Here is a 26460-nt window from a genome sequence, read left to right as displayed (position 1 = left end):
TTTAGAAATCTCATGATTTTTAAGACAATTTCATGATTTTGGGGGGCCTGACTCATGATTATGAAGTTTGAGATTGTGATATTGCTTGTTAATCTTTGGGTATGCTGCAAGGCCCATCTATTTACCCCAGACATTTGTGGAGGGGACAACTGAGCTCTAGAGTGGCTTGGTTGCTATGACAACTGTGAATGATCTGACTATATTATAATGGCTGCTGATGAATATTAATATTCCAGATGGGGATAATGAGCAGTCCATATTAACATTATTGTGGGAACTAAAGGCCAGATCCTCCAGTCTAGGTGAGCCATGCTTGGTGACAGACTAGGGCTGAGGGAGAAAAAATGGGGGGAAGAGAAGGAGCAAAGGTGGATTTAACCTTTTTCAGCCCTCAGATCTTGGGACTGATCTTAGCCAGTCCAAGCTCCCTCCTGCTTGTATCTTCCCAGCTGTACATATAGATATGAAGGGGAAAAAAATGGCTGAACACCATGAAAACCCAAGAAGCTGTAATACAAGATACTGTCATAATCCCAGAGGAAAAAAACCTCTTGAAAACAGAATTTGGCCACTTCTTCATTCACAGTAAATCTGATCTTTTCCCAGGAATTATTGTAAATATGCAGCTTGGAAAACTCATGGTTGACATGGTTCTTTTCAGAAACAATACTGAAATTGCCTTTAAGCCTCTTCACTCTTCCCTGCTATTTATGCATGTACATATGCAAATTACTGTAGTCAATTTCCCTCCACCAAGAACCAGACATAGCTCTGAAACAGTTGGCAGGCCCTTGGGAAAGTGTTGCCCAGACAGCTGTGCAATCAGCTGAGTAAATCAGCTAATTAAAAAAAAACAAAGAGATACATAAAAATTATTAAAGAAAGAAAGAATCCTGCTTAGAGCATCATTTGATAACTTTGTATCTAGGAATGCTCAGCAGGCACCAGATAGGATAGATGTGTTTGTAAACTGTGGATTGAACTGCTGCACTGATAACAATGATGTTAGTTCCTCCCAAACAGCATTCTAAGATGCTCTTAATATTTATGGTTTGTAATTTAAATCAATTTAACCATAAATTACTCCAGCCTTTTGTTTGTTTTAAAATGACATGGCCATGAAATGTAATGTTGATTTCATATCTCTGGTGTGCAAATGGTCATTAACTTTTGTTTGACCTTAGGTGTAGAACTAATATTAAATTTGCACAGAAGGTTACTCATTATGGTGGTCTAGTTTCCACAAAGAAAATAGTTCCCAAGGGTCTTAATGCTGGAAACCATTTCTCAGATCTCAAATAGGAAACAGGACCTCTCCCCACAAAACGCAATAATATTTCCTCTTATTCTGCAGAGTTTTATCAAGGAGCAGCAGATAATAGCTATGGTAGGACTCTGAAATCTAAACAGAGCAAAACCAATGTCAGTAAAAGAGCAGACTGACGCAATTAAAAAATGTAGACTTGGTCTGTCTGACACCACATTACAGACAGAAAGGTTAATTTCTGTTCAGTTCCTCTCCACTGTAACTGAATGACCTCAACAGGAACAATATCTCAGCTTAAATAATTGTCAAACACAGGAATGCTAGTATCATAGGACCATTGTTATTTCAACAGTATAATAATATCCAGTATACTAAATGATGTTCTGGAATTCATTCATATTAGAGAAATGTCTTCATTATGATTTTCACATGTATTGTATATCTAAGTTTTGTTTACCAATACTTTCTGACTGTCCAGTCTCAGCTTAATTCTGTGGTGAATTACTTACCATTTACTCCACATCTGACTGCCCAAATTCCACATAATATGATTGGTTTCAGAGTAGCCGCCGTGTTAGTCTGTATTCGCAAAAAGAAAAGGAGTACTTGTGGCACCTTAGAGACTAACCAATTTGAGAGCTGTAGCTCACGAAAGCTTATGCTCAAATAAATTGGTTAGTCTCTAAGGTGCCACAAGTACTCCTTTTCTTTTTACATAATATGACAGTGCTCTACAAGGACTTCATTTGAGAAACATACCTCTGACTAAACAAGCTTGGCATTTTATGCTTATTTTGTAATACAGACTCAGCTATTATTGATCCATTTGGAATTTGTAAGTCTGATTCTTCATTGCCTTGCACCTTGTGTAGTCATTTGCTACACTGCAAAGTGAGTGTAAATTGCTCCCTATGCACAAGTGTAAGATTTGCACAAATATAAGATTTTACCTATTTCACTCAAGAAGCAAAAGCGGTGGAGAATCAGGTGCAATAACTTTAAATAATCCCACTCTCTTATAACTAAATAATTTTTGCAGCAATGGGAGAGTCAGGGAAAATTCCTGTGTGTCTATATGCTCTAAACATACGCATCTAGCCAGTACTATTAACCTCTCATTCTCCTGAGCATTACATTTAAACCCAGAGAACTCTGAACTGCACTGAATGCTACTGTATCTTTAAAAAATAGTGTCACCTGACAACTACTGGAGCAGAATGCATTTTAGCAAAACTGTGGAAAGGTGGGGGAGAGACCATTAACTACTGGTCACAGACATGCCAAAGCCACGAAAAAAATGCAGAAATTGGGCTTGTTTTTGGCTTAATTGGATTGTGAGTTGCTTGTTGACTAGTTTGTGGCTTGTTACTTCTTTTTTTAAAATCAGCTCCCGGCAAGCAGGAGCAAGGGGATGGAGAGAGTCAGGGGTGCACAGCGGGCCCACCACAGTCCCAGACTGCACGGCGGGGGGAATCTAGTCAGTGTTGGGGTTCTTAGGGATTGGCTTGTTTTGGCCTTCCTTTGAAATGGGATTAGCTTGATTTTTGGCTTATTGTGAAAATCGGGGTGATTATCTACCACGTGAAAGTTGGCAACTGTGGATGGACATATGATATCTGCTAGCAAGCAGAGAGAGAGAATGACACATGGAAATGTTAGAACAAGAGATTGAGCAGACTATAACATGGGGTGGGCAAACTTTTTGGCCAAAGGGCCACATCTGGGTGGGGAAATAGCATGCATGGCCATGAATATAGGGCAGGGGCTGGGGTGCAGGAGGAAGTGCAGGGTGTGGGAGGGGAGTGCAGTGTGCAGGAAGGAGCTCAGGGCAAGGGGTTGCGGTGCAGGGAGGAGTGTGGGAGGGGGCTCAGGGCAGGGGGTTGGGGTGTGGGGTACAGACTCCGGCCCGGTACTGCTTACCTTGAGCAGCTCCGGGGTGGCAGCAGTGTGCAGCGGGGCTAAGGCAGGCTCCCTTCCTGCCCTGGCCCCATGCCCCTCCCGGAAGCGGCTGGCACCACGTCCCTGCGGCCCCTGCAGGAGGGAGGGCAGATGGCTCCATGCACTGCCCTCGCCTGCGGGTACCTCGCCTGAAGCTCCCATTGGCCGCGTTTCCCCATTCCCGGCAATGGGAGCTGCAGGAGGAGGTACCTGCAGGCGGGGGCAGCGCACAGAGCCCTCTGCCCTTCCTCCCCCAGGGGCCACAGGGACACTATGCCGGCCGCTTCCAGGATCGGTGCGGGACCCACGGCGCCACGAGAGTGGCGATCCCACGGGCCGGATCCAAAGCCCTGACAGGCCAGATCCAGCCCATGGGCCGTAGTTTGCCCACCTCTGCTGTAACAACTGGTGTGAGGTGAAATACTGCTTCTATTTCACATAAAGCATTCTGCATGCTCAGTCTGAAAACGAAACAAAGAGGATTCTGAGTGTTTGGAGAAGAGAGTCTGTGGGTTCCCCCCCCCCATATGTTTATTTGAGCGAATGCAAACAAAACATCCACCCAATAACCTCTTTTTGGACCAACACTGACTATATTTTAGTTCACAGTCAATGAATTTAAGGCTAGAAGGAACCACACAAATCATACAGTCTGACCTCCTGAATATCACAGGCCACCAAGGGCAGCCAGCACCCACATACTAAACCATATAACTGAAATTAGACCAAGGTATTACAACCCTCAGGAAACTAAACTATTATGTGCCATAGGAAAAGAATAGGAAGAACTGAGGTGCACCAGTGCCCGAAGACCCTGCAATGGCAAGAAATTGATCAAGATGAACCTGGCAAGCGAGCCGTGCCTCACACTGCAGAGGAAGATAAGAACTCCCCAAGGTCATGACCAATCTGACCTGGGCGAAATTCCTTCCCAGCCCCACATATGGTGATCAGTTAGACTCTGAGCATGTGATCAAGAACATCCAGTTGAGCACCTGAGAGAAAGAGTGCTCAGTTCCACCTCAGAACATTGGCCTGCCCCGTCCAATGCCCCATCTCCAGCTGTTGCCATCTCTGATGCTTCCGAGGAAGGAGATCAAACAAACCCCATAAAACAAACCCACTCCTAACACAAAATACTTTGGGGGAAAAGATTTCTACCCCTACAGGTGTCTGAAGCCTTGAAACATGAGATACAGTTCACTGTTGCCCACTCTGTGATGCTATGTATGAAACATGTGTCATTCACATAATCTTGTTGCAATATTAAATTCTTATGCACAAATTCCTTATAAAATGTGCCAAAATATTTATCCCAAGAGTTTCAAATTAACTGCAAAATCAAATAAAACAGGACCAAATTCTTCCTTGGTGTAACTCCGCAGATTTTACTGAACTTACTAGAGTATGTTCTTTTGACTATGACTTTTTTAATACCCCAGAATTGTGTGTGATTTACATACTGTTAAATATACATAGGAGAAAAAAGGGTGCAGCTTTGTTGTTTCAGTGTATGATAAATCTATCACGTGTTACCCAATGGATCTTTGAGCTCACAGCACAGCTAAGGGTTGGAGTAATGCAGATGCAGAGTATTAAGGATATTAAGACACTGATAGGAAGGAACACTTCATGTAAGCTTAACTGGATGATACAAAGAGCTGCATTCTTTGGTACTAAAGGGAGCCATGTCCAAACTTTGTGAACCAAAGGCAGGTCTACTGCAGTGAATGACCTTTCCAGAATCATGCAGGAGCTTGGGTCAATCTAGTGCGTGTTCCCTCAACTACACAAACAACTTTGGTGGCTTGAAAAGGCCATTTCAGACAAGCCAATGTGTCTGCCCTTTACTTCAGGACATGAAATTGTTTCAAGTACAATATTGCTGATTGTGTTTTTAGCTGCACCTTTTATTTAGAGCTACAATGCAGCAAAGCTTTTGAGAAAGACCTGCAGATTTTGCTATTTTTTCCAGTTATGATTCCATAACCATCAGAGTGGAACACCAGATGGGTGAAGGGGAGCTTAAGATGACACTACCAGTGCCTACCTAAGGTGGGGCACTCCTAAGTCATTGTTTTGAAATGGTGCTGAATGTTACCTGAAGCGAACATTTTTATGAGAATCCTGTCTTATCCCACACACACTTCTAAATTTGACCCTCGTATTTAAGAACTGAACATCTGAAGGAATTGAAAGGTGGAGTGAAATAAGGTCCTGACTAAAGAATATATAAGTCAGTCCACTGAAAAGACTCCTTAAAAAAACCCACAAAAGGCAGTAAGGTTTTATAGATATCAAGGTCACAAGTTTAACCTTTTCTCATCTGTTCAAACTTTTCCAGTTTTCTCCACAGGGCAATAAGTACACCATACTTACCGTATGTCACTACTATTTTGTTCCATAAAGTGGAATAAATTTTTTCAATCCTCACAGACTTTCAGCTACATAAAAAAGCCAAAATGAACCAGGTTAATTTCACACTGCAGGTTTTGCATCTGTCTTCAGCTTTTAATGTACCGTGGCTTGCAAGAGTATAAATTCAAAAGGAATTTAAAGTGTTCCAAGGCTAAGCACATACACTGAAGTTTTCCATATTCTATGCATTGATCTTTGGTCACCGATTTTGGTCAATATCCTGTACCTCATTTTGAAATTTAGATAGGTGAAAATCTACTTGAAATTGATGATTTTTGTGTCCTTTACAATGCTGACCTTACAATCAGTGTTTAACAAGTAAATACAAAAATTACATATTACAGATTATTTACATAACACCATTATGTTCTTATGACAAATGAAAATTCTCTTAAAAACTATTCAGTTAAGAGACTGTTTCCTTCAATTTTTGGAAAAACAGCACATTATGGGAGCTACCAGCAACAAACAATATTCTAAATAAATTGATAATTCAAAACACCAACATTCCTGTAATTTAAGGCTGAGAAAGGTCCTGCCTCTTTTACCTGATTCCCTAAGAAGACTCCAGTCTCTCCAAGGAAAACAAGACTTAATTCATCTAACTATTTCTAAGGTTAATAGACAGGAACAGCAGCAATTTTCATGCATGCTTTATATACCACAAAGAAGAGCACAAAACCATTTTTCTCCCTTGCAAGGCTCCTTTACAATGAGTTTTAATCTAATCAAATAAAACTGTAACAATGGTGTCTGGGCACTGCAATGTTGCTGAGATATTCAGTTGCTACGAGTGATGAAATTTAGTCTTCCTTTTTTGGTTTCAAAGATACTGGCTTAAAACAGTGTGTGTGCAGAATTCCAAAATATCTATCTTCTTGTACCATGTCAATCACAAGTATATCTGAGCAACATACATATATTGACATGAATGTCACAATAAATGTCTCTCTCATTTTCTTTCCCCTGCTTTGAAAGGAGTGGTGTTTTTTGTTTGGGTTTTCCATTTTTGCTTCTACCATTTGTGAATTGCCCCCTAGTTTTGTCCCTTTCCTCGAGTAATTTCTTGGAAGACCATAATCCTTTTCTCAACGCCCTAATAGATTTATTTATTTACTGGTAACACACATTCCCCATCAAGTATGGTCTGGTATTGACAAGAACATGGTGCCTCTTTCCACCATGGGTATAAGATACGAAATAGTCATAATTACCTCTTTTCATACGTTGATGAAACCTCTTCTACCATGAGCATGTACCACGGCCAAATCTTATTTAATTTTTAAAACAAAACAAAACACAACCGGAAAAAGAGTGGAGTTCTGATAAATACACACATTTCCTCTAGGCACCCAGAGTTAATATTCCCCCTGCCCAAGCACAGCAAATATTATTTACCTTTCTGTAAAGCAGGCTACAATGTTTGCATGAAGAGTGCTGTATAAAAGCAGACAATGTGACCAAGTGATTATTGCTATCAGTATCACAGAAAAACAACATCAGAGTACAAATCAGCCAGTTTTGCCAGCAGAATTAAACCACTGTGTGGGCACTTCCACAAATTAAAATCACTCAGGGCCAAATTCCACAGACCTTTAATCAAGCAAAATACCCATTTTTTGCCCTAAACAAAAGTGCTAACCAAAGCTCAAGAGGAAATGTTTAGGGATACTGCAATAAAAAATACAATCAACACATGGGCTTCTGCAAAACATCCGTGTCTTGAGGGGTTCAAATCTGTAAGAATCTTTTAAACAGATCTCTACAAAGAGAAGCAGATTCCTTCATGTGTTCAAGTTCCAGTCAGTACATAAGGAAGCCATACTGCACCAGCCCTGATTTGCAGTAGAGTAGCCACACGGCTGCTCTCCCTTACATTAGTGGCACATGCTCTCCCTACGGATAAGCCCTGTCTCACATCAACATGCCACCTACATCAGGATGGGAGTGAGGATAGTTAATTCAGGAGCCAGCTCCACTGGTTTTATGCCAAAAGAGAATTTGCACACAAATCTTCTTTGTCTGACAGTTGGTGGTTTATTTCCTGTAAACATGGTATTTTGAACATGGTTAGAAAACTATATGATGGAAAGATGTGGGGCTTTCAGATCTTAACATACTGTAAGAAGCTCTCGGAATACGCCGAGCTTTATCAGGCAAGACACACTGAGAAAGCAATAAAGCTTATCAATATAAACTAACAGTCAAGACTAGAGCTAATGGCTGTGACCTTAACCATCAGCAATAAAGTAAATAAGAGTAAACAGCTATCCTAATTCACTCTTCCCCTAAAACAATAAGAATGTTAACTTAATTTACACCTTACTATAATGCCTGACCCTGCAATACCTCTCCATACACTACTCCAACATAAGGTATTAAGAAATGCAAATACAATGTTACTGTTTAAAAACAAAAACAAGCATGCACTAGTTAAACGGACCATAGGAGTAGCTTTTTGCAAATTTGAGCTGCCATACCAAATTCTTAAAATAATGCATTAGAAAGGCCTTGCCTACTCTTGAAAGTTCTACCAGTATTACTATTTCATTTAGGGGTAGGGTTGCCAGACATCCGGTTTGAATGGAATGCCCGGGAAAAGGGACTCGGTCAAAAAGGTACCGTCAACCAGGCTGTTAAAAGTCCAGTTGGCAGTGCAGCAGGGGCCCGGGGCTAAGACAGGCCCCCTGCCTGCCCTAGCTCCGAGCAACTCCCGGAAGCAGCCGCCAGGTCCTTGCAGCCCTAAGCGCATGGGCAGTCAGGGAGGCTCCACACACTGCCATCGCCCCAAATGCAGCTCCCATTGGTCGGGAACCGCAACCAATGGGAGCTGGGGGGTGGTGCCTGTGGGTGTAAGGGCAGCACACAGAGCCTCCCTGGCCACCCATGCGCCACGGGACTGCAGAGATCTGGGGGCTGCTTCCCCACACCCCGAACCTCCTGCCCCAGCCCGGAGTCCCCTCCCACACCCAAACTCCCTCCCAGAACCTGCACACTCCCAACACCTTGCCCCAACCCTGAGCCCCCTTCTGCACCCCAACCCCCTTATCCCCAACCCCACCCTAGAGCCCACCCCCCCACACACACCCCAACACCCTGCCCCAGATCGGAGCCCCCTCCTTCACCCCAACCCTTCATCCCCAGCCCTAACCCAGAGCCCACACCACCAGCCAGAGTCCTCACCCCTGCCCCAGCCTGGTGCCCTCTCCTGAGTCCCTCATTTCTGGCCCCACCCCGAGCCCTTGCCTCTTCCCCCCCCTCCCCTGCACCTCAACCCTCTGCCCCAGCCTGGAGCCCTCTCCTGTACCCCAAACCCATGTCCCAGGCCAGTGAAAGTGAGTGAGGGTGGGGGAGAGCGAGCGACAGAGGAGGGGAAATGGAGTGAGTGGGGATGGGGCCCCAGAAGCGGCAGGGAAGGGGCAGGGGAATTCGGTTTTGTGCCGTTAGAAAGCTGGCAACCCTATTTAGGGGTATGAATTTTTCTAAATGGTAAAATCCCTAGAGTATGGGTTGCACTACACCAGTGTAGTATAGACAAGTCCTAAGGCAACATGCTCTTGGTGGCATTTTTGCTGTCACTTTATATCACCTAAAAGGAGATGTATAGAAGCAGCAAAATATACCCCAGCAAACAAGGACATAGAAAATCATTAAAAAAAAAAAAAAAGGGCCAAAACCAAGTTGGCAGTAATAGGGAAAATACACAAAGAAATTTGTAATTCACGATCTTGTTAACAGAAATATCACAACATTCAAAATCAAGAACTGTGCATTTGTAATAAACAAATAAACATTATTACATATAAATATAAGCAAAAAGAAGACTTACACTGTGCTTAACTAAAGCAGCCCCAAACAGTTCACACTCTCAGCAACTATTCTGCCTTTACACTTTATCAGGTGGGATACCAGATGGCGGGAACACCACGGTAATTATATAGTGTTGATACAAGAGACTCTTCCACCACACAGTCCTTTAATGGGGAATGAGATTTTGTATTTCTTGCTTTCTAATACAACCTACATTTTAATAAGTCAACAATGAAGAATCAAATACTTTAATAAATGACAGAGAAGAACAATGTTATAAAGCCCCACTAAGGACCAATTGTCTGTACTCACCTGACTTTCTTGCTTTCAAAGCAATGACAGCAGCTAGTTCTTTCTGTACCTAACACATGAGAAAAAGAGATGATGGTTAGAAATATATAATTAAACAGAAAAATGCGGTATCGGCAAGATACAGCAAATTAATAATCTTCCAGATATTCATTGCATATAGAATAATACAGATGTTTCACTAATTTTTTTTTTCTGTTTGGTTTTAAAACCTGACCCACGTTTTCCAGCAATCCTATTTTTCTTTCAACTGGGAATGCTGTGACTTTTTTGTGATTTTAGTTTCATGTAAATTTTGCATATTCCGTAGAGATTAAGCCATTCTGTTGACTGTGGCATTTGATTTATTTTCTCCACAAACTTCTTCTCGTGTATGTACCTAAGGCTTCCTCACCTCTCAGTCAAACGTTTGTTTTTCCCTCTGTGATTGCACTGCAGCTCTGTGTTTGCTTTGTGACTCCAGGGGCTAAGGTGAGTTCTCTGTGCTGGAGTTGGGCTGAGGTTTTGCAAGCATATGCTATGTATTTATTTACTCAGTAACATCTCTTCATATCACCAACTCAATCAGCTCTTCACCTCAAAAAGATTGTTTTAAGACCAAAGCTGTAATGGTAATTAATATTATAGGGTGGTATTTTCTTTCTTTCTACCCTCATAGAGGTGAAATACACCAGTGCAAAGCACACCACACCATCTAAATCATGATCATCTCCTCCAGTATTTACACATTTTTACCTCATTCCATTTAGTCTGTCAGCTCTTATTTCTTACTGAAGAACAGGGATGGTCTTGCAGCGAAGACACTGGTCTACAAATCAGGAGATCAGAGTTCCATTCCTGACTCCACCACACCCTTCCTGGATAACACAGGGCAAATCTGAATTTATTTTTGCCTCAGTTTCCCCATCTATAAAATGAGGCCAGAAATATTGATCTACTTCACAGGATGTTGTGAGGCTTAAGTTAATTCATTGGCAATGTTTGTAAAGCTAACATGCTTTGATGTGCACTGATGGAAGGCACTAGCGAAGTTTAATTCATTATTGAGTTAATTATTTTACAGCTTCCTGCAGGAAATTATTATTTCTGGAGGAAGAAAAATCTGCAATATTTCCCACTCCATCTACAAACCCACCAGTTTCTCCTCATCCTCCCAAATGAAACACAAAAGAGGAAAATCTACCTATATAGAATCATAGAATATCAGGGTTGGAAGGGACCCCAGAAGGTCATCTAGTCCAACCCCCTGCTCAAAGCAGGACCAATCCCCAACTAAATCATCCCAGCCAGGGCTTTGTCAAGCCTGACCTTAAAAACCTCTAAGGAAGGAGATTCTACCACCTCCCTAGGTAACACATTCCAGTGTTTCACCACCCTCTTAGTGAAAAAGTTTTTCCTAATATCCAATCTAAACCTCCCCCACTGCAACTTGAGACCATTACTCCTCGTTCTGTCATCTGCTACAATTGAGAACAGTCTAGAGCCATCCTCTTTGGAACCCCCTTTCAGGTAGTTGAAAGCAGCTATCAAATCCCCCCTCATTCTTCTCTTCTGCAAGCTAAACAATCCCAGCTCCCTCAGCCTCTCCTCATAACTCATGTGTTCCAGTCCCCTAATCATTTTTGTTGCCCTTCGCTGGACTCTCTCCAATTTATCCACATCCTTCTTGTAGTGTGGGGCCCAAAACTGGACACAGTACTCCAGATGAGGCCTCACCAATGTCGAATAGAGGGGAACGATCACGTCCCTCGATCTGCTCGCTATGCCCCTACTTATACATCCCAAAATGCCATTGGCCTTCTTGGCAACAAGGGCACACTGCTGACTCATATCCAGCTTCTCGTCCACTGTCACCCCTAGGTCCTTTTCCGCAGAACTGCTGCCTAGCCATTCGGTCCCTAGTCTGTAGCTGTGCATTGGGTTCTTCCGTCCTAAGTGCAGGACCCTGCACTTATCCTTATTGAACCTCATCAGATTTCTTTTGGCCCAATCCTCCAATTTGTCTAGGTCTTTCTGTATCCTATCCCTCCCCTCCAGCATATCTACCACTCCTCCCAGTTTAGTATCATCCGCAATATCCTTTTTATTGATCCCCAAAACACAGATTTATTACTTCTAAGATGACTCTCTTTTAGAAAGCATTGAAGATATAAGATTAATTCAAAAGCACATATAACAATCCAATATAAACATAATAATGCTCTTGTAACCTGCACAGTTTGTCAACTCTTCCCTACAGAGAAGGGGGGAAGGAAAACCCAAAAGGCAAAACACCAACTAAATTTTCCGTTGTCCAGTTTTGTTTTGTTTTGTTTTGTTTTTGGGGGGGGGGGAGGGAAACCCAACCTGAAACTTTAGAAAAAAACCATTTATTTGCAAAAGGTTCCCATCTGAACAAAAGTTTGAAAAATTTAAACCAGCTCTATTACCACTATTCTCAGTAAGATTCTTTTTGCCCTCCCTCAGACCAGAAGATAAACAGTGAATGATTATTTCATAAATAATAAAAAGCACAAGTTTGAGCATACCCACTCAGTGAAACAGAAATTAATATTGAGCTTAAGAACTTGATCCTAAAGGTGCTGAGCAATCTGACTCATGCTCCATCAAAATATTTAAACTATGTGCATAACTTTAAGTATGTGAGTAGTCCCATTGACTCTTTATTGTTCCACAGCTTGGAGCAGTGATTGTCACAGTAAGGGGAAAGTATAAAAAAAGACCTTTTAACTGTAGACAAACGAAGAATACTCAATTGCACTTTCAGAGATTCTGAAAATTATCCCTTCTTCTCATCCTGCTCATCCACAAAATAATAACCTGCCTCCTACTGCCATAGAGAAATACATGTCTTCCATAAGATATTCTTGGCCTAATAGGGAAAAGCCAAGCCAAGTTCCAACCAGAATTCTTCACTCGTTAGGTTAATGTCTACAGATGAATTCCTCTACTCAAAGAAGAACTGGAACAGAATCAGGAAACACTCTGGCCTGTTCTCCAGCACACACGGTTTCAGTTACTTCGCTAGCAGCCTCTGCCTCCACCCTATGGAGAACTTTACACGTGTTATACCTTAAATTTATTACATAATTAGCACCATGCAGCTCATGAATCTCTTTTAATGGTCCTTTCTTGATCAGTATGTCCAATGGTTTCTGTGAATGTTACCTATTGGACTTTAGTCAGTTTATAAGTACAGGAAGGTCTTTTGCACTTTGGGTGTGTCTACGCGGCAACTGGGAGTGAGCTTCCCAGGCAGGTAGACAGACTCATGCTAGTGGAGCTTGAGCTAGTGCACTAAAAATAGCAGCTTGGACATTGTGGCTTGGGCAGCACCTTTACAACTGAACACATCTCACTGGCCTTCTTCTAACCAAAAGCCCACAAAGGATTCAAGCTAAACAAGAAATACGTGAATATTCTCTGTAATGTACAGAGCACAACACTGGGAACAAAACTGTGAATATACAATCCTCTTGAGCAGCAACAGGACAGAAGAATAATATTTTGTATGAATTAATACTTGTAGCTGGGTCTAAGAGTCACTAAAACTGTTTCTAGGCCAGTAAATGCTTCTGGGCAATCAGAGAGGTAATTTTGTTAGTCATACATTAATAGGGTACAAGCTGCCTTGCCATGCATAGAACAGCACCTGTTTCTAGTCAAAAACGGAACTGAATGATGAGTGACTGGCAGAATCTGTACACTCAAAAGACAGAAAATGGTGTTGCAGTGTCGGTCATTTGCAGGGTAAAAATTATAGAGTTGGGGGCTATTGAAAGATACAATTTCTTCACCTGTCTAGCAGCTACCTGATGTCTTGTATATCTTAGAGAATTAAAGATGCAAGACATATCCTTAACGCTATTGGAAATGCTAATAAAGACTCTCAGCTATGCCACAGACTGAATAAAACACAATAATTACCAGCAGGTAAATAGTTCAGACACAGCATGGGCCTACAAACTAAAGCTCACTAATGGCAAAATTCTAATTATATAAATTTTTATAAAATCTTCGCTATCATAGAATGTTTTTCTTAACTGGAATTTAGCTTCCTTTCTTGGCTTCCTTGCTCCCTATTGGGTTTCATTACCAGGTATTGTTTCTTTTGGAAGTTTTTGCGTTCTCAGAATTACAGTACAATTTGCCTTCTCTTGATGACTCAGCCACTCTGGAACTGATTAGTTAGGGAAATGCACATTTGTTTTAAACAATGGTTAAGGGGACTGTAGGAGATAATAGAGATAGCTATGGTTAAGAAAGCCAAGTTTGGTGGAACTGCAGGAAACAACTGCAAATGATTTTGTTTCCAGCAGAATGGTTACTTTAAAAAACAAACAAACAAAAAATACCCACTCTAAGAGCAGAGACCTTTGTAAAAGACATGAAACTAACTCTTAAGGCTTGTCTACACTTAAAACACTACAGTGGCACATCTGTGCTTCAGTGTAGACACTAACTGCATAATCCTAGGTAGGTAATCCACCCCCCAGAAAAGTGGTAGCTAGGCCACTAGAAGAATTTGTCTGTTGACCTAGTGCTGCCTACAAAGGGATACAAGTCGGATTAACTACACCACTTAGTGGTGTGGCTTTTTCACACCCCTGATGGACCTGGTTAAACTGACCTAATTTTCTAGTGTAGACCCGGCCTCAGAGTGCTAGTCTCACTCTTCCCCACTCCCAAAACATGATATTGCTCTGTTCTGTGATGGATGAAGCAGAGTCTGTCAAAACAAATGAATCTAGTCTATCAAATCATTTGCTCGTATTATCAGTTAAAATGAGCTACTACCAATGTTGCCAAGCCGAAGTCTATATAAACCTACTGACATGCAGGCAGTTAAAGTGCCTGAATGGATACATTTACATTGTGTAACCTATTTAGTCATGAATTTAAGCATAATATGCTAATTATCTTTGAGTTTTGAGAAACATTCCAAGGCATCTAACACTGTTTACACGTCCCATGCGGCTCTCAAAAAGAAGCTTCTTTACTGTGTCCTTTCACTGACTGTTCAAACCAGAGCACTGTGGGAAGCCTGATGTGTGTTTATATTGCAAAGATCTTACACCACCTGCTCTTAGAGGTTTTGTGATGAAGCAGAGCATTAGGATGTTTATATAGTATATCTGTGAAGCACAGTTTCCTCATCCTTTGAGAAGTCACCAAACAGCACAGTCAAAGAGCACACATTGGATTTACTTTGTATTTTTAAAGTACAAATTAAACTTTTGAGTTTTTGTGCCTTGTTGTCTAGGATAACCTGAGAGAGAACATTTCATGCAAATTCTCATTTTCAGATTCTGAGAGGATAGTCAGCCTTTCTTATAGTTTAAACTCACATTCAAAACATTAACACAGAGAAGACTATTTCAAACTTTTGAAAAAGATGTAGAGGTGGTAGCGTTAGTCCAATAGATAAATAATTTTTAAAAATGCTCATAGTTCTGACTGTTTAAGTGCACTGTCTCTTTTTGTTTGAGATTCCCCAAGTCTGTCCTTCACTAAATCTAGAAGATCCCACATATATACCTGACATTTATTTTTAGTTCAATAGAAATTTATGTAGGCACTACCTTCTTAACTATGGCCACTTAGGCTCCTGCTCTTCCATGTAGCACCAAAAACTGCAGTGGGTGCAATAACAAAGTAAAATGTTCAAAGAATGGTCTTTTTAGACTCTTTAGACATACAGGAGGATAAGCGAGCCTCTAATCTACATAATTTTTTTTTTTTACATCCGCATTGTTTTCCAACATAGGATACCATTTAGATAGCATGTTTGGTTTGTAGTGGCAAACTTGACACAAATTATATATTCAGTAGCTCAATTTCTTATGGTAATTTATAGGCACAGCTACTGCTTGAAACATGCATTTTAAATTAAGCCCAGATTAGTCTCCCCAACAAGACATGCAAATACCAATTTTGCCTGAAGCTGTTTATGCAGAAGTAAGATAATAGCTTGCCCATGTGTATTGGGTGAATGAATGTTATCCAGAGATTTCATTCAGTGAAATGGAGCACGGGAATTGGGTACCCCTCAGAAATGTCAAACGTGTTTAAACTGAAATAGCATGTATAATATGCCCAATGAACATATAAAGTCTAGGGACTATGGGCCAAGTCCAGAGAGGTGCTCAGCACCCTCAAGTCCACTTGACTTCCATGGAAACTGAAGGGCCTCAGCACCTGGTAGGATCAGGCCATTTAGAAGACATAAAAGGCTCAGTTGAGGCTAGAGAATTATTATTTTTTAAATCTAGATATGTACATTTTTTTCATGCAGCACTTCCAGGGGGAGTTGCTGGCTTGCTTCTGGTCTTAATCCAGTAGAGAAAAGCAAGTTTTTGGCAATACCTTGTTTAGTGTCCACACAGCTAGTGGTGTGCGTGTGCACGCATGTGGTTTTTTTTCAGATTCTGAATTTCCAGACCTAAATTCAAAGAAACTGCCTTGATGACACCTTGTCACCATTGAGCATTGTGAGACATGGGCACTTATCACCCTTTCTCCTGAATCACAAACCAGGTAACAGTGAAACCATTTTTACTGAATTTTAACTATTTTTAATGAAAACGTCACACTAATATTTTTATGGAATATAAGTGATTCATGAAGGGTGAGTATGTCATACACCATGTTCCCGGAATATGGAATGGTACATAGGGTGACATGTACATTGAAACCACCCGTCACATGAAGTATGGCCACAGTCATAGTGACATCAAATACAAGAGAACCACAAAGAAGATATTAAGTTGAGGATTGCTGCATCTTCTCACCTTAAGGCTCTGCTCAGCTGTACTCCTGCCTACATCTCCCCTATCTTTCTCACTTTAACTCTAACTCCTGTGCTCCCCCACTTTTAAGTCGCTTCCACCGCTCCTGGCTCTGGGTACTCCCCCTCTCTGGCCCCATCCTCCCCCTGTTCTGGGGATATTCCTTGGAAGGGGGAGAAATGTCTCCCACGAAAGCTTATGCTCTAATAAATATGTTAGTCTCTAAGGTGCCACAAGTACTCCTGTTCTTTTTGCGGATACAGCCTAACATGGCTGCTACTCTGAAACCTCGCATTCTCTGAGTACACCAATGAGTGGAATAGAAAGATGAGGAAGGTATTCTGTTGGATATTTTAAAAATGAAATCTCACTGAAATACTAAACCAGATGAGCAAGGTTCATTAAGCTCTAGTTGGGGGAAAAACCTGTAGCAATAACAGCCTTAGTAATAGGTCATAACATAAGCAGAGATCCAATAAAACCAACTGCCAGAAGATACAGTTTGAATGCGAGTCAGAAGCTATTTTGCATACAGACTCTTTCACATGAAAAAAATACCAAATACCACAGAGAGGGGGGGGGGGAAAAATCACAGAAGAGTGCATTCAGCAGTGCAACCCAAACATATGGAAAAGTTCCATGGCAGGTTCAAACCAACCAAGTGCATGAGCGGGCAAGGCATTTGGGTGTTGGACCAGGGAGGGGAAGAGGCAAGAGGCAATAACACTAATAAAACAGACCAGGGACCCAAAATGTAAACAGCACACAAACCACCATGTTCTAGGCAAGACACAAGAAATAAAAGCCATCATTTACAGCAGTAGCAGAAACAAAACTTTGCTTAGACCTAATAAACCTCCAGAACAGACACCTCATTACTGTCAGTGACATTAACAGACATCCAAGCTCAAAACAACCTGTAAGATACCGCCGAAGAAGCAAAAAAATATTTTGTATGTAATCTCAGCATGACATGAAATAATGATCTGTCACTCATTCCTAATGGAAATGTGGACTCAGACAAATCCTTATCCCCAGTTTGATCTGCTCAGTAACATACCTGTTGGGGGAGTTTGCCTTTCCTTTGTCTGTATTGGATCAGTCTGCGTGTGCGTGCGCCTTTTTTTTTTTTTTTTTTTTTTAAATGTACTGTGAGGGCCAAGGCTGATTTTGGGTAACTAAAAGTTAAAATAAAGAGCTTGTGAGAGTCAGCAGGCATGGTAGTGTTGCAATGTCCTACAGTTCTATGGCAACTTGAGCTTTCTGCTGACTTTAAGGGTAGGATTTCCAAAAGCTTCTGAATTGTTTAGGAGCACAAATCCAAATGAAAATCACTGCAACCTTTATTCCAAAATCGCATAGGTACTTTTGAATATTTCATCTTTGTAGCACATATAGATTATTATTACTGGTGTATTCATCCCCATAAGTGTTAAGGTGCTCTATGGGCAAATAGATCGCTGTTCTTGCCCTGTAGTATTTACAGTCTGTTTAGGTGAAACATGATGAATTATACCAGCAGCCACTGGGGGATAAGGGTAAGGGAAAGAAGGATGTGAATGTGATGTTACCAACTTGTGCAATTGTATTGCAAAGTAGGGCTGGATTCAGGCAATCTGAGGCCATGGGCCCCATGTCATAGTGTGTCTCCTGTAGCTCCACCCCTGTACTTCCCCACTTGGTGTAGCATAGCCATAGAACTCCCCGCTTCCCAGAGCGGCAACATCCAGAAGTGGCAGTAGAGGTCTATACCCTTAGAAGCAGCAGGGTCAGTAAAAAGGGTCAGCTATCCCCTCCCTAGAGTGCAGGGGTGCTAGTAGGAGGGGCCCTCAATCCTTATCCCAGCTGTTGGAATGTATCTGCATGGCTGGATCAGTTCTGTTGCATCTTCTCCTCCTGCCACATACACAGTCTTCTGCTGGGGTGGTGTTGGTGGGACCCCACAGCAGGTCTTTGAATTAACAGCCTGTTGAAATGCGTGGGGCAGTTCTTTCCCAGCTGTCATTTCCGGCTCTCCACATACTGAGACTGATGTCACTGAATGGCCTATATTTGGTTCACTTTTTCAAGTTTTTCTTCTCAGCCATAAGGGCTAGAAACCTTTTTACTTTTCACTGAAGACCAAGAGTCTGCTGTAATTACATGGCTCCAGGACCTAGGAGCCTGTGCATGAGCCTAGGGTGCCTTATTCTGGCTCTAATCATGAACCTTCAGAGAGTTATGGGAGTTTTTTGTTGTTGCTTTTTTTAAAGTCTCATACCATCTCAGAATCCTGGACTTCAAAACTCATGAAATTTCCCTTTTTCAAAATGGCCTCCATCTTCCATTTCTTTCATAGAATCATAGAATATCAGGGTTGGAAGGGACCCCAGGAGGTCATCTAGTCCAACCCCCTGCTCACAGCAGGACCAATCCTCCATAGTTGCCCCAGATCCCTAAATGGCCCCCTCAAGGATTAAACTCATAACCCTGGGTTTAGCAGGCCCATGCTCAAACTGAGCTATCCCTCCCTCCCCAATATGCCCTCAGCCAAGATGGTCACTGTATATGCAGACTTTGCATGTGGAAGACTGCCACATTCAACTGTTTTCAATAATACTCAAGTCATGTTGCCTCAGGGAAGTGGCCACGTCTTGGACTCTACGGCTAGTGGGCTGGACAAGAAACTCCGAGGAGACAAGGGAACATAAGAAGCAGGAGACAGCTTGAAGAGGAGCAGGGGAAGGTTGAGGAGTTGTGCCAGGGAGTCTGGGGTCGTGCATGAAGAGACTGAACGAGGAGCAGGGGTTGTAGCAGGTGAATGGAGAAACTAAGATGCAGGCAGAGAAATGTGGATTAATGCACTTTCTCCAATGCTGCCTGCTATACCTGGCACTGAGTCCATGCCCCAGGCTGTCTACATTATGATTTAAAGGTGTGATGTTAATTTGAGGTAGTTAGCTCAATCTAACCTACCAAGTTCCTGGCTGCACTAGGAAAAAAATAATGTGTTTTACAACAAGATAGCTAAGACACAAAATCCTAGCATAGACAGGGCAAGCTGTAATCTTACTTTGATGCAACTTTCTGAGGTCAACCCTGGGGGACATCCAGTCTCTCAATAAGAGAAACATCTGCCCAAATTCCTCTCTCTTTTACACATAGGCCTTGTCTACACTGCCATGATAAACTGATCTAAGTTACGCTACTTCAGTTACGTGAATAATGTAATTGAAGTAGACGTAGCTAGAACCACTTACCACAGTGTCTACACCACACTGTGTCAACAGAAGACACTTTTCCGCTGATTTATCTTACTCTTCGGAAGGAGATGGAGTACAGAAATTGACAGGAAAGTGCTCTCCCATTGATTTAGCACATCTTCACCAGACCCACTAAATCGCTGCTGCTGCATTGATTGCAGCAGAGCCAATTTGGCTCCATAGTGAAGACATGCCCTAAGTGTAAGTGAGAAAACAATTGCTCTGACCAGTGAAACTAACACACCAATACACCTCCTCCTGCCCATGACTTCCTTCCAGAGATAAAACTGGAATTTCCATTATGGCCATTTGTCCCACTCAGACACTGTTTTCATTTGAAAGGATCCACAACTTAATAATATTTCAAATGGGATCAGTGCAAACTTTGATGTGATAATCTTACCGCAGATGTGAGGCGGGCGAGAATTTCAGCATTAGTCTCTGCTGTGTCTTCTATTTTTTGATCAGGCCTTAAAAATAAAAACAAATAAAAGTTATCCTTATTTTGGGATTTTCTTTGGAGATCTCTTCATTCCTGGAAAGCAAGGTGGCAAAGGATCACAACACGTTACTGAAATAAAAAGGGCTTTTTTGAGTTTTTTGCATCAAAATGAAGAGCATAACGTGAAAATGACAATAACTGTGTCAGTAGCACCAGAGTAAACCCTTTCTCATTGGTTGTCAAGTTTTCTTCTGACAAAAATCATGTAAAATGTTGAAGGACTGCTTTTCAGATCAAAAAATGAGATAAAAGTTATATTCTAGCCAAGTAAGTGGAAAAGGAGGACTTCCTTATCTCAGTTGCGCATTCAAATGTGTATTTTGATCCACTACAAGTGTATTCCATCATCATTTTCTATATAGGAAGAACTGTTGGACTATTCCAGCTGTCAAACAATATGCTTTGTTAAAAATGTGAAGGGCTGTCTTTTATAGAGCTGTGGATTCACAGATACAAAGACAGAGGATTCCAGAAATCATTGACACATGAAGCACTGATATTTAATGAAAGCTAAAAGAATAATTATTAGACACTCCAAGTCAGCAGTGAATGGGAATGGCATTCAGATTGCAGTGATTTAACAAGTATGGAAAAGGTTATGTTACAGCAATTCAGATGATAAACAGGGGCTAGAAAATGAGCAGTGGAAAAGAGAAGAGAGTGTACAGATCCTTTCCCCAAGTCCGTAGGGCCCTATCAGAGGCCAGCCACAATCCAAAGGTCCAGGATTAGGCAAAACTTCCACACTTCCCAATGGGTGCAGTGAAGAGTGAAGGGCAGGGCTATCCCCTTGATTTTTTCATTAGTATTTTACTCCTCTCTACACTCCTTTTTCAATCTCTCCAGAGTTGTTTTTCATTTTGCCTGGTCTATCAGTTCTCTAAAGCCCTCACCATAGTGCCTTTAACTCCATTTTCACTCTCCTTTTAACTGGAATTTTTTTCTCCTCTTTTTCATCGTTTTCCTACCCAAATCCAATAAAGTCTGAGTTAAACTTTCAAATCCACGCTGTTCTAACTGGTTAAAATTAGGCAAAAAACAAAAAAAAAAAAAAAAAAAAATGCTGTCTTGTTCTTAGTTCATTTATACATTTTTAATTAGTGCCAGGTTTGTGCCATTGTACACTGTATTAGATTCTATTGTACAACAGCATACGTGTAGTTATATTATTTGTTTGCAGGGATGTTTGTGTTCTTCTGTTTCCAAAAATAACTGCTAAACCAAAACACAAAAACAGATTTGTTTGGTACACACAGAAAAGTATTTACTCTGCCCACGCATTTAATTGCATTTCCTTTTAAGCAGAAGGGTTACCGTGTGTGCCACCTGAAGGTCCAAATAATTGTACTTTTCTTTTATGCTATGTAAGGTCTCTCACTGAAATATTTATTGAATCTCATAGAAACCTCACTGGAAATTGAGAAAGACAGAAATCAATCTGGTGGGATTATTCACACAGGAATAAAAAACCCTTAAGATATTTATTTTCCATTCTCTTCAACAGAAGCATGGTGTGCCTGTAAACTACGCAGTTATACTAAACTGCAGCTGGTGTAATAAATACAGATCCCAGGTATTAATGGAATATTCGGTCTTAGGGTACATAATTTAATTGCTCTTATGCTTTGATGTGTTTAAGGAAGCAACATGTCTAGTATATGCAAATGGCACACTGTGGTTAATGCATCTAGCGTCAGAATATTTTTCTAATTAAAACATTTTATGTTTTCTTACAAATGAATTTATTTTGAGTACAAACTAAAATGGTAATCTGCATTTGAAATCACAATTTTTAAAATGGTCCCGAAAGCTGCCATTCGAAGTCCAACAACAACAGTACTTAATTTTCTACAAACGTTACTAGCAGCCAGAATGGAAGAACAAATTTGAAATGGAGTCAGAATGTGATGTTTTTAAATACAGAACACTTCTGGCACTTCTGAGAGCCAGTGTTCCCCTAAATACTTGGCCTATCTGAAGTATGACTCCAGGAGGAGGGGTTTTTCTAGAAGTGATGCCAAAATATGGCAGCCTCAACCAGCAGATATGGCTGTAGATATAATTTACAAACCAAAAGTATCAAGGAGTACCAGCTATTTCCATTTTAGTCCATCTCCTGTTTTAAACAATACCGCAAAGGTATACCTGAATACATTCCTCACACACTTGTGAGCCATAATAACTAATGGATAAATTAAATAAAAGATTTTCTCAGCTTTCCAAGCTTAAAACAATTGCTTTCCAAATACAGAATAGTATGAAATCAGAAATTTGGTTCTTTCTGAATCATCAGAAAGTGACCAGGAAGGAGGGACGATAAGGAGTGGGGAGGTGGAGGAGAGAAAAAAAAAAAAAGATAAGACCCTCTCTACCTCTGCCTCCAAGGCAAATTTAGTGTCATTTTCTTTCTTTATGAAAATGTGCAAAAATGGTTGAGACATTTTTAAGTTCCATGAGAGAGGAGGGAAAAATGTTATTTTTTATGTCTAAACAGTTCAAATACTGCTGACCTTGGAAGAAGGGGTTAAAGCCAGGGCTCTGCCAGCATGGACCCTGAGAGCTGCTACAGAGTTGAGAGAAGGCTCCTGTGCATGCTTGCAATGTGCCCAGAAGCTATGGCAAGGTCTCTGGTGCAGAGCTGCTCAGGGGTGTAGGAAAGGGTTTCTCCCTCCTGCATGTTTCTGGAGTGCCATAGGGTTACAGTGGGGAAAACCATCTGAGGACACCTGCACATATAAATTAAGAGTGCAGAGGAGCCTTAATTTCCTTAAAAATGAATATGGTAAAATATGAAGTTAAACTATCACCTCAGCATCTAGAAAGGTGAAAAAGGACTGAGGAAGGACTTCCTGATGCACACAAGGGAGCTCTACTCCGATACACCTTAGAAGCTCTGCAGCTCATAAGGTTTGCAGGAGAGCTGCTCTACTGCAAATTTCCTAAGGTATTTAGGACAGGGGCTGACTCCTCACATCCTAAACCTGTATAGGACAGGATGTGTGTTTTGGTTTTTAAGCCAGCAGAGCTTTAAAATTCTGGAGAATTAAGTTCCTTTTAAAAATTCCTGCCATTTTTTTTCATTGGGGGGGGGGGGGAAATCTAGGAAATTCCATACACAACACTAAGCAAAAATGTCAAGTCTGCCCAGCTAAGAATTCAAAAGTCAAGATCAAAATGAATTAAATTTGTAGTGAGTTTTCCCCATGTGCATTTGTATTACACTACAGTGCTTTATCACATGATCACTTTTTTCAGACAATTCAGGGTTTTTTCCTACACTTGTAGGTATACATTTATAGCATCTCATAGTACTGTGTACTCTGTATGGTAAACAAACCATGCGCAATCCTTTATATGACAAGTTCACCTAAAAGTATACTTATGATACACAGTACTACAGATTAAGGGCCAAATTCTAGTCTCACTTACACCAACATAACGTCGATAATAATTTCTACTGATGCAATTACAGGATAGGATAATAGTTAAAATTTGCAGGCATGGGTTGAACACTTAAGTTCGCAGCTAAATTATCTTGGTAGTTAACTACTTCATCCACTTCACTGCACCTTTGGAAGGGTGTGCTGCTGTTTATAGTACATGAATGGTGACAACAATAATAAAATACATTCCTTGTGGTTCATCCTGAGGATCTGGCACCAAGCTATGGTAACTGTCATCCCTAAACCCAGGAAACCATCATATTGGCTCAGATCACTCCTTCACATGCTGTACAAGCTTACAGAGAGAATAATATTGGCGAGGATCCTGCTGCTTGCAGAAACAATGTTACCAAACGAACAAGCAGGTTTCTGACCAGGTGCAGCTGCACCAACCAAGTATTAGCCTTAACACTACACACAAGTGAGATTCCAATGAAAACTCTGGACTGGGGCAGCTTTCTTAGACTTATTTGCCACATACAACACCATATGGAGGAATGGTCTTCTGAAAGCCAGCAAAATTATCCCATGCAATGCAATGATAAAATTCTTCTGAGAAGTTCTGACCTTTCGTAGATTCCTTGGTGACCAGGTCAGCAGGCTCAATGATGGCCTGCCAAATAGATCAGTCCTAACACTAATCCTGTTTAATATATATACCAGCACCCTTCATCATACACCACCAGAGAAATTTTTCTATGTTGATGACATTGCTCGGACTACACAGGCATGGGATTGACCTACAATAGAACAAATCCTAACCATGGACCTTAAAACCAGTGAAGAATATTTCTTATATTGGCGGCTAAAACCAAACTCCACTCAGACTGCATTAGAGTTTCATCTAAACAATTGAAGGGCTACAGCAGAACTGCATGTGGACTTCTGTGTCCAGCTGATAAGAAATGATCCCACCATGAAATATCTTTGTGTGACATTAGATCAAACCCTCACATATCACCAGCACCTGAAAAATATTGAGGACAAAATAAAAAAATACATGTACATTTCATCCAGAAACTGGCAGGAACAACCTGTGGGAGCTGATGCAAAGACTTCACAAAACTCTGCACTGGCCACAAACTTTACAGACCTCTTAATTACTCTGCCACAGAATGCTGTTCACCCATCTGAACACACAGTTTCCACACAGGTCCTCAAAGAATCAATCCTGAAGCACTTGCATGAGAGGAAAGTGATCAGGAACAGCCAGCATGGATTCACCAAGGGAAGGTCATGCCTGACTAATCTAATCGCCTTTTATGATGAGATTACTGGTTCTGTGGATGAAGGGAAAGCAGTGGATGTATTGTTTCTTGACTTTAGCAAAGCTTTTGACACGGTCTCCCACAGTATTCTTGTCAGCAAGTTAAGGAAGTATGGGCTGGATGAATGCACTATAAGGTGGGTAGAAAGCTGGCTAGATTGTCGGGCTCAACGGGTAGCGATCAATGGCTCCATGTCTAGTTGGCAGCCGGTATCAAGTGGAGTGCCCCAAGGGTCGGTCCTGGGGCCGGTTTTGTTCAATATCTTCATAAATGATCTGGAGGATGGTGTGGATTGCACTCTCAGCAAATCTGCGGATGATACTAAACTGGGAGGAGTGGTAGATACGCTGGAGGGGAGGGATAGTATACAGAAGGACCTAGACAAATTGGAGGATTGGGCCAAAAGAAATCTGATGAGGTTCAATAAGGATAAGTGCAGGGTCCTGCACTTAGGGTGGAAGAATCCAATGCACCGCTACAGACTAGGGACCGAATGGCTAGGCAGCAGTTCTGCGGAAAAGGACCTAGGGGTGACAGTGGACGAGAAGCTGGATATGAGTCAGCAGTGTGCCCTTGTTGCCAAGAAGGCCAATGGCATTTTGGGATGTATAAGTAGGGGCATAGCGAGCAGATCGAGGGACGTGATCGTTCCCCTCTATTCGACATTGGTGAGGCCTCATCTGGAGTACTGTGTCCAGTTTTGGGCCCCACACTACAAGAAGGATGTGGATAAATTGGAGAGAGTCCAGCGAAGGGCAACAAAAATGATTAGGGGTCTAGAACACATGACTTATGAGGAGAGGCTGAGGGAGCTGGGATTGTTTAGCCTGCAGAAGAGAAGAATGAGGGGGGATTTGATAGCTGCTTTCAACTACCTGAAAGGGGGTTCCAAAGAGGATGGCTCTAGACTGTTCTCAATTGTAGCAGATGACAGAACGAGGAGTAATGGTCTCAAGTTGCAGTGGGGAAGGTTTAGATTGGATATTAGGAAAAACTTTTTCACTATGAGGGTGGTGAAACACTGGAATGCGTTACCTAGGGAGGTGGTAGAATCTCCTTCCTTAGAGGTTTTTAAGGTCAGGCTTGACAAAGCCCTGGCTGGGATGATTTAACTGGGAATTGGTCCTGCTTCGAGCAGGGGGTTGGACTAGATGACCTTCAGGGGTCCCTTCCAACCCTGATATTCTATGATTCTATGATTCATCACTTGGCAACTCTCAACACCATTATGTGGATCATTATAGGCATAGTAAAAATCAGTGTCACAACGGTGGCTTCCAATATTAGTGCACATCCTCCCACCCCAAATTCATCATGACATGAGAATCCTTTCGGAGTCCCATCATAGTTGAGAATACAAGGATCTCCCAATACATGAAGACCTAAATAATATAAAAGACTCCAATTTAAATCCAGAAAACCGTTTTGGATTGCAGTTTAAGGGTTTGAAGACTTGGGGTGTTCCCCTGGAGATT

The 26460-nt window shown here is 41.5% G+C and overlaps 1 protein-coding gene across 4 annotated transcripts in view; it reads right to left on the bottom strand.

Moving 5' to 3' along the window:
* The window catches only part of RAPGEF5 (Rap guanine nucleotide exchange factor 5), a 228238-nt gene that overhangs the window by 146416 nt on the left and 55362 nt on the right, over window positions 1-26460 (bottom strand). For all 4 annotated transcript variants that reach the window (XM_048838363.2, XM_048838364.2, XM_048838365.2 and 1 more), the window contains exons 6-7: window positions 20176-20242; window positions 9746-9794 (exon numbers count right to left, since the gene is read on the bottom strand). In XM_048838363.2, the coding sequence (XP_048694320.1) occupies window positions 9746-9794; window positions 20176-20242 (116 nt within the window). The remainder of the gene's footprint in view (window positions 1-9745; window positions 9795-20175; window positions 20243-26460) is intronic.

This window comes from Caretta caretta, chromosome 2 (genome assembly GCF_965140235.1).
Source record: "Caretta caretta isolate rCarCar2 chromosome 2, rCarCar1.hap1, whole genome shotgun sequence".
In the NCBI taxonomy this organism is placed as follows: Eukaryota; Metazoa; Chordata; order Testudines; family Cheloniidae; genus Caretta; species Caretta caretta.
The sequence above is the reverse complement of the archived record's forward strand: the minus strand, read 5'-3'. Positions and strand labels throughout refer to the sequence as shown.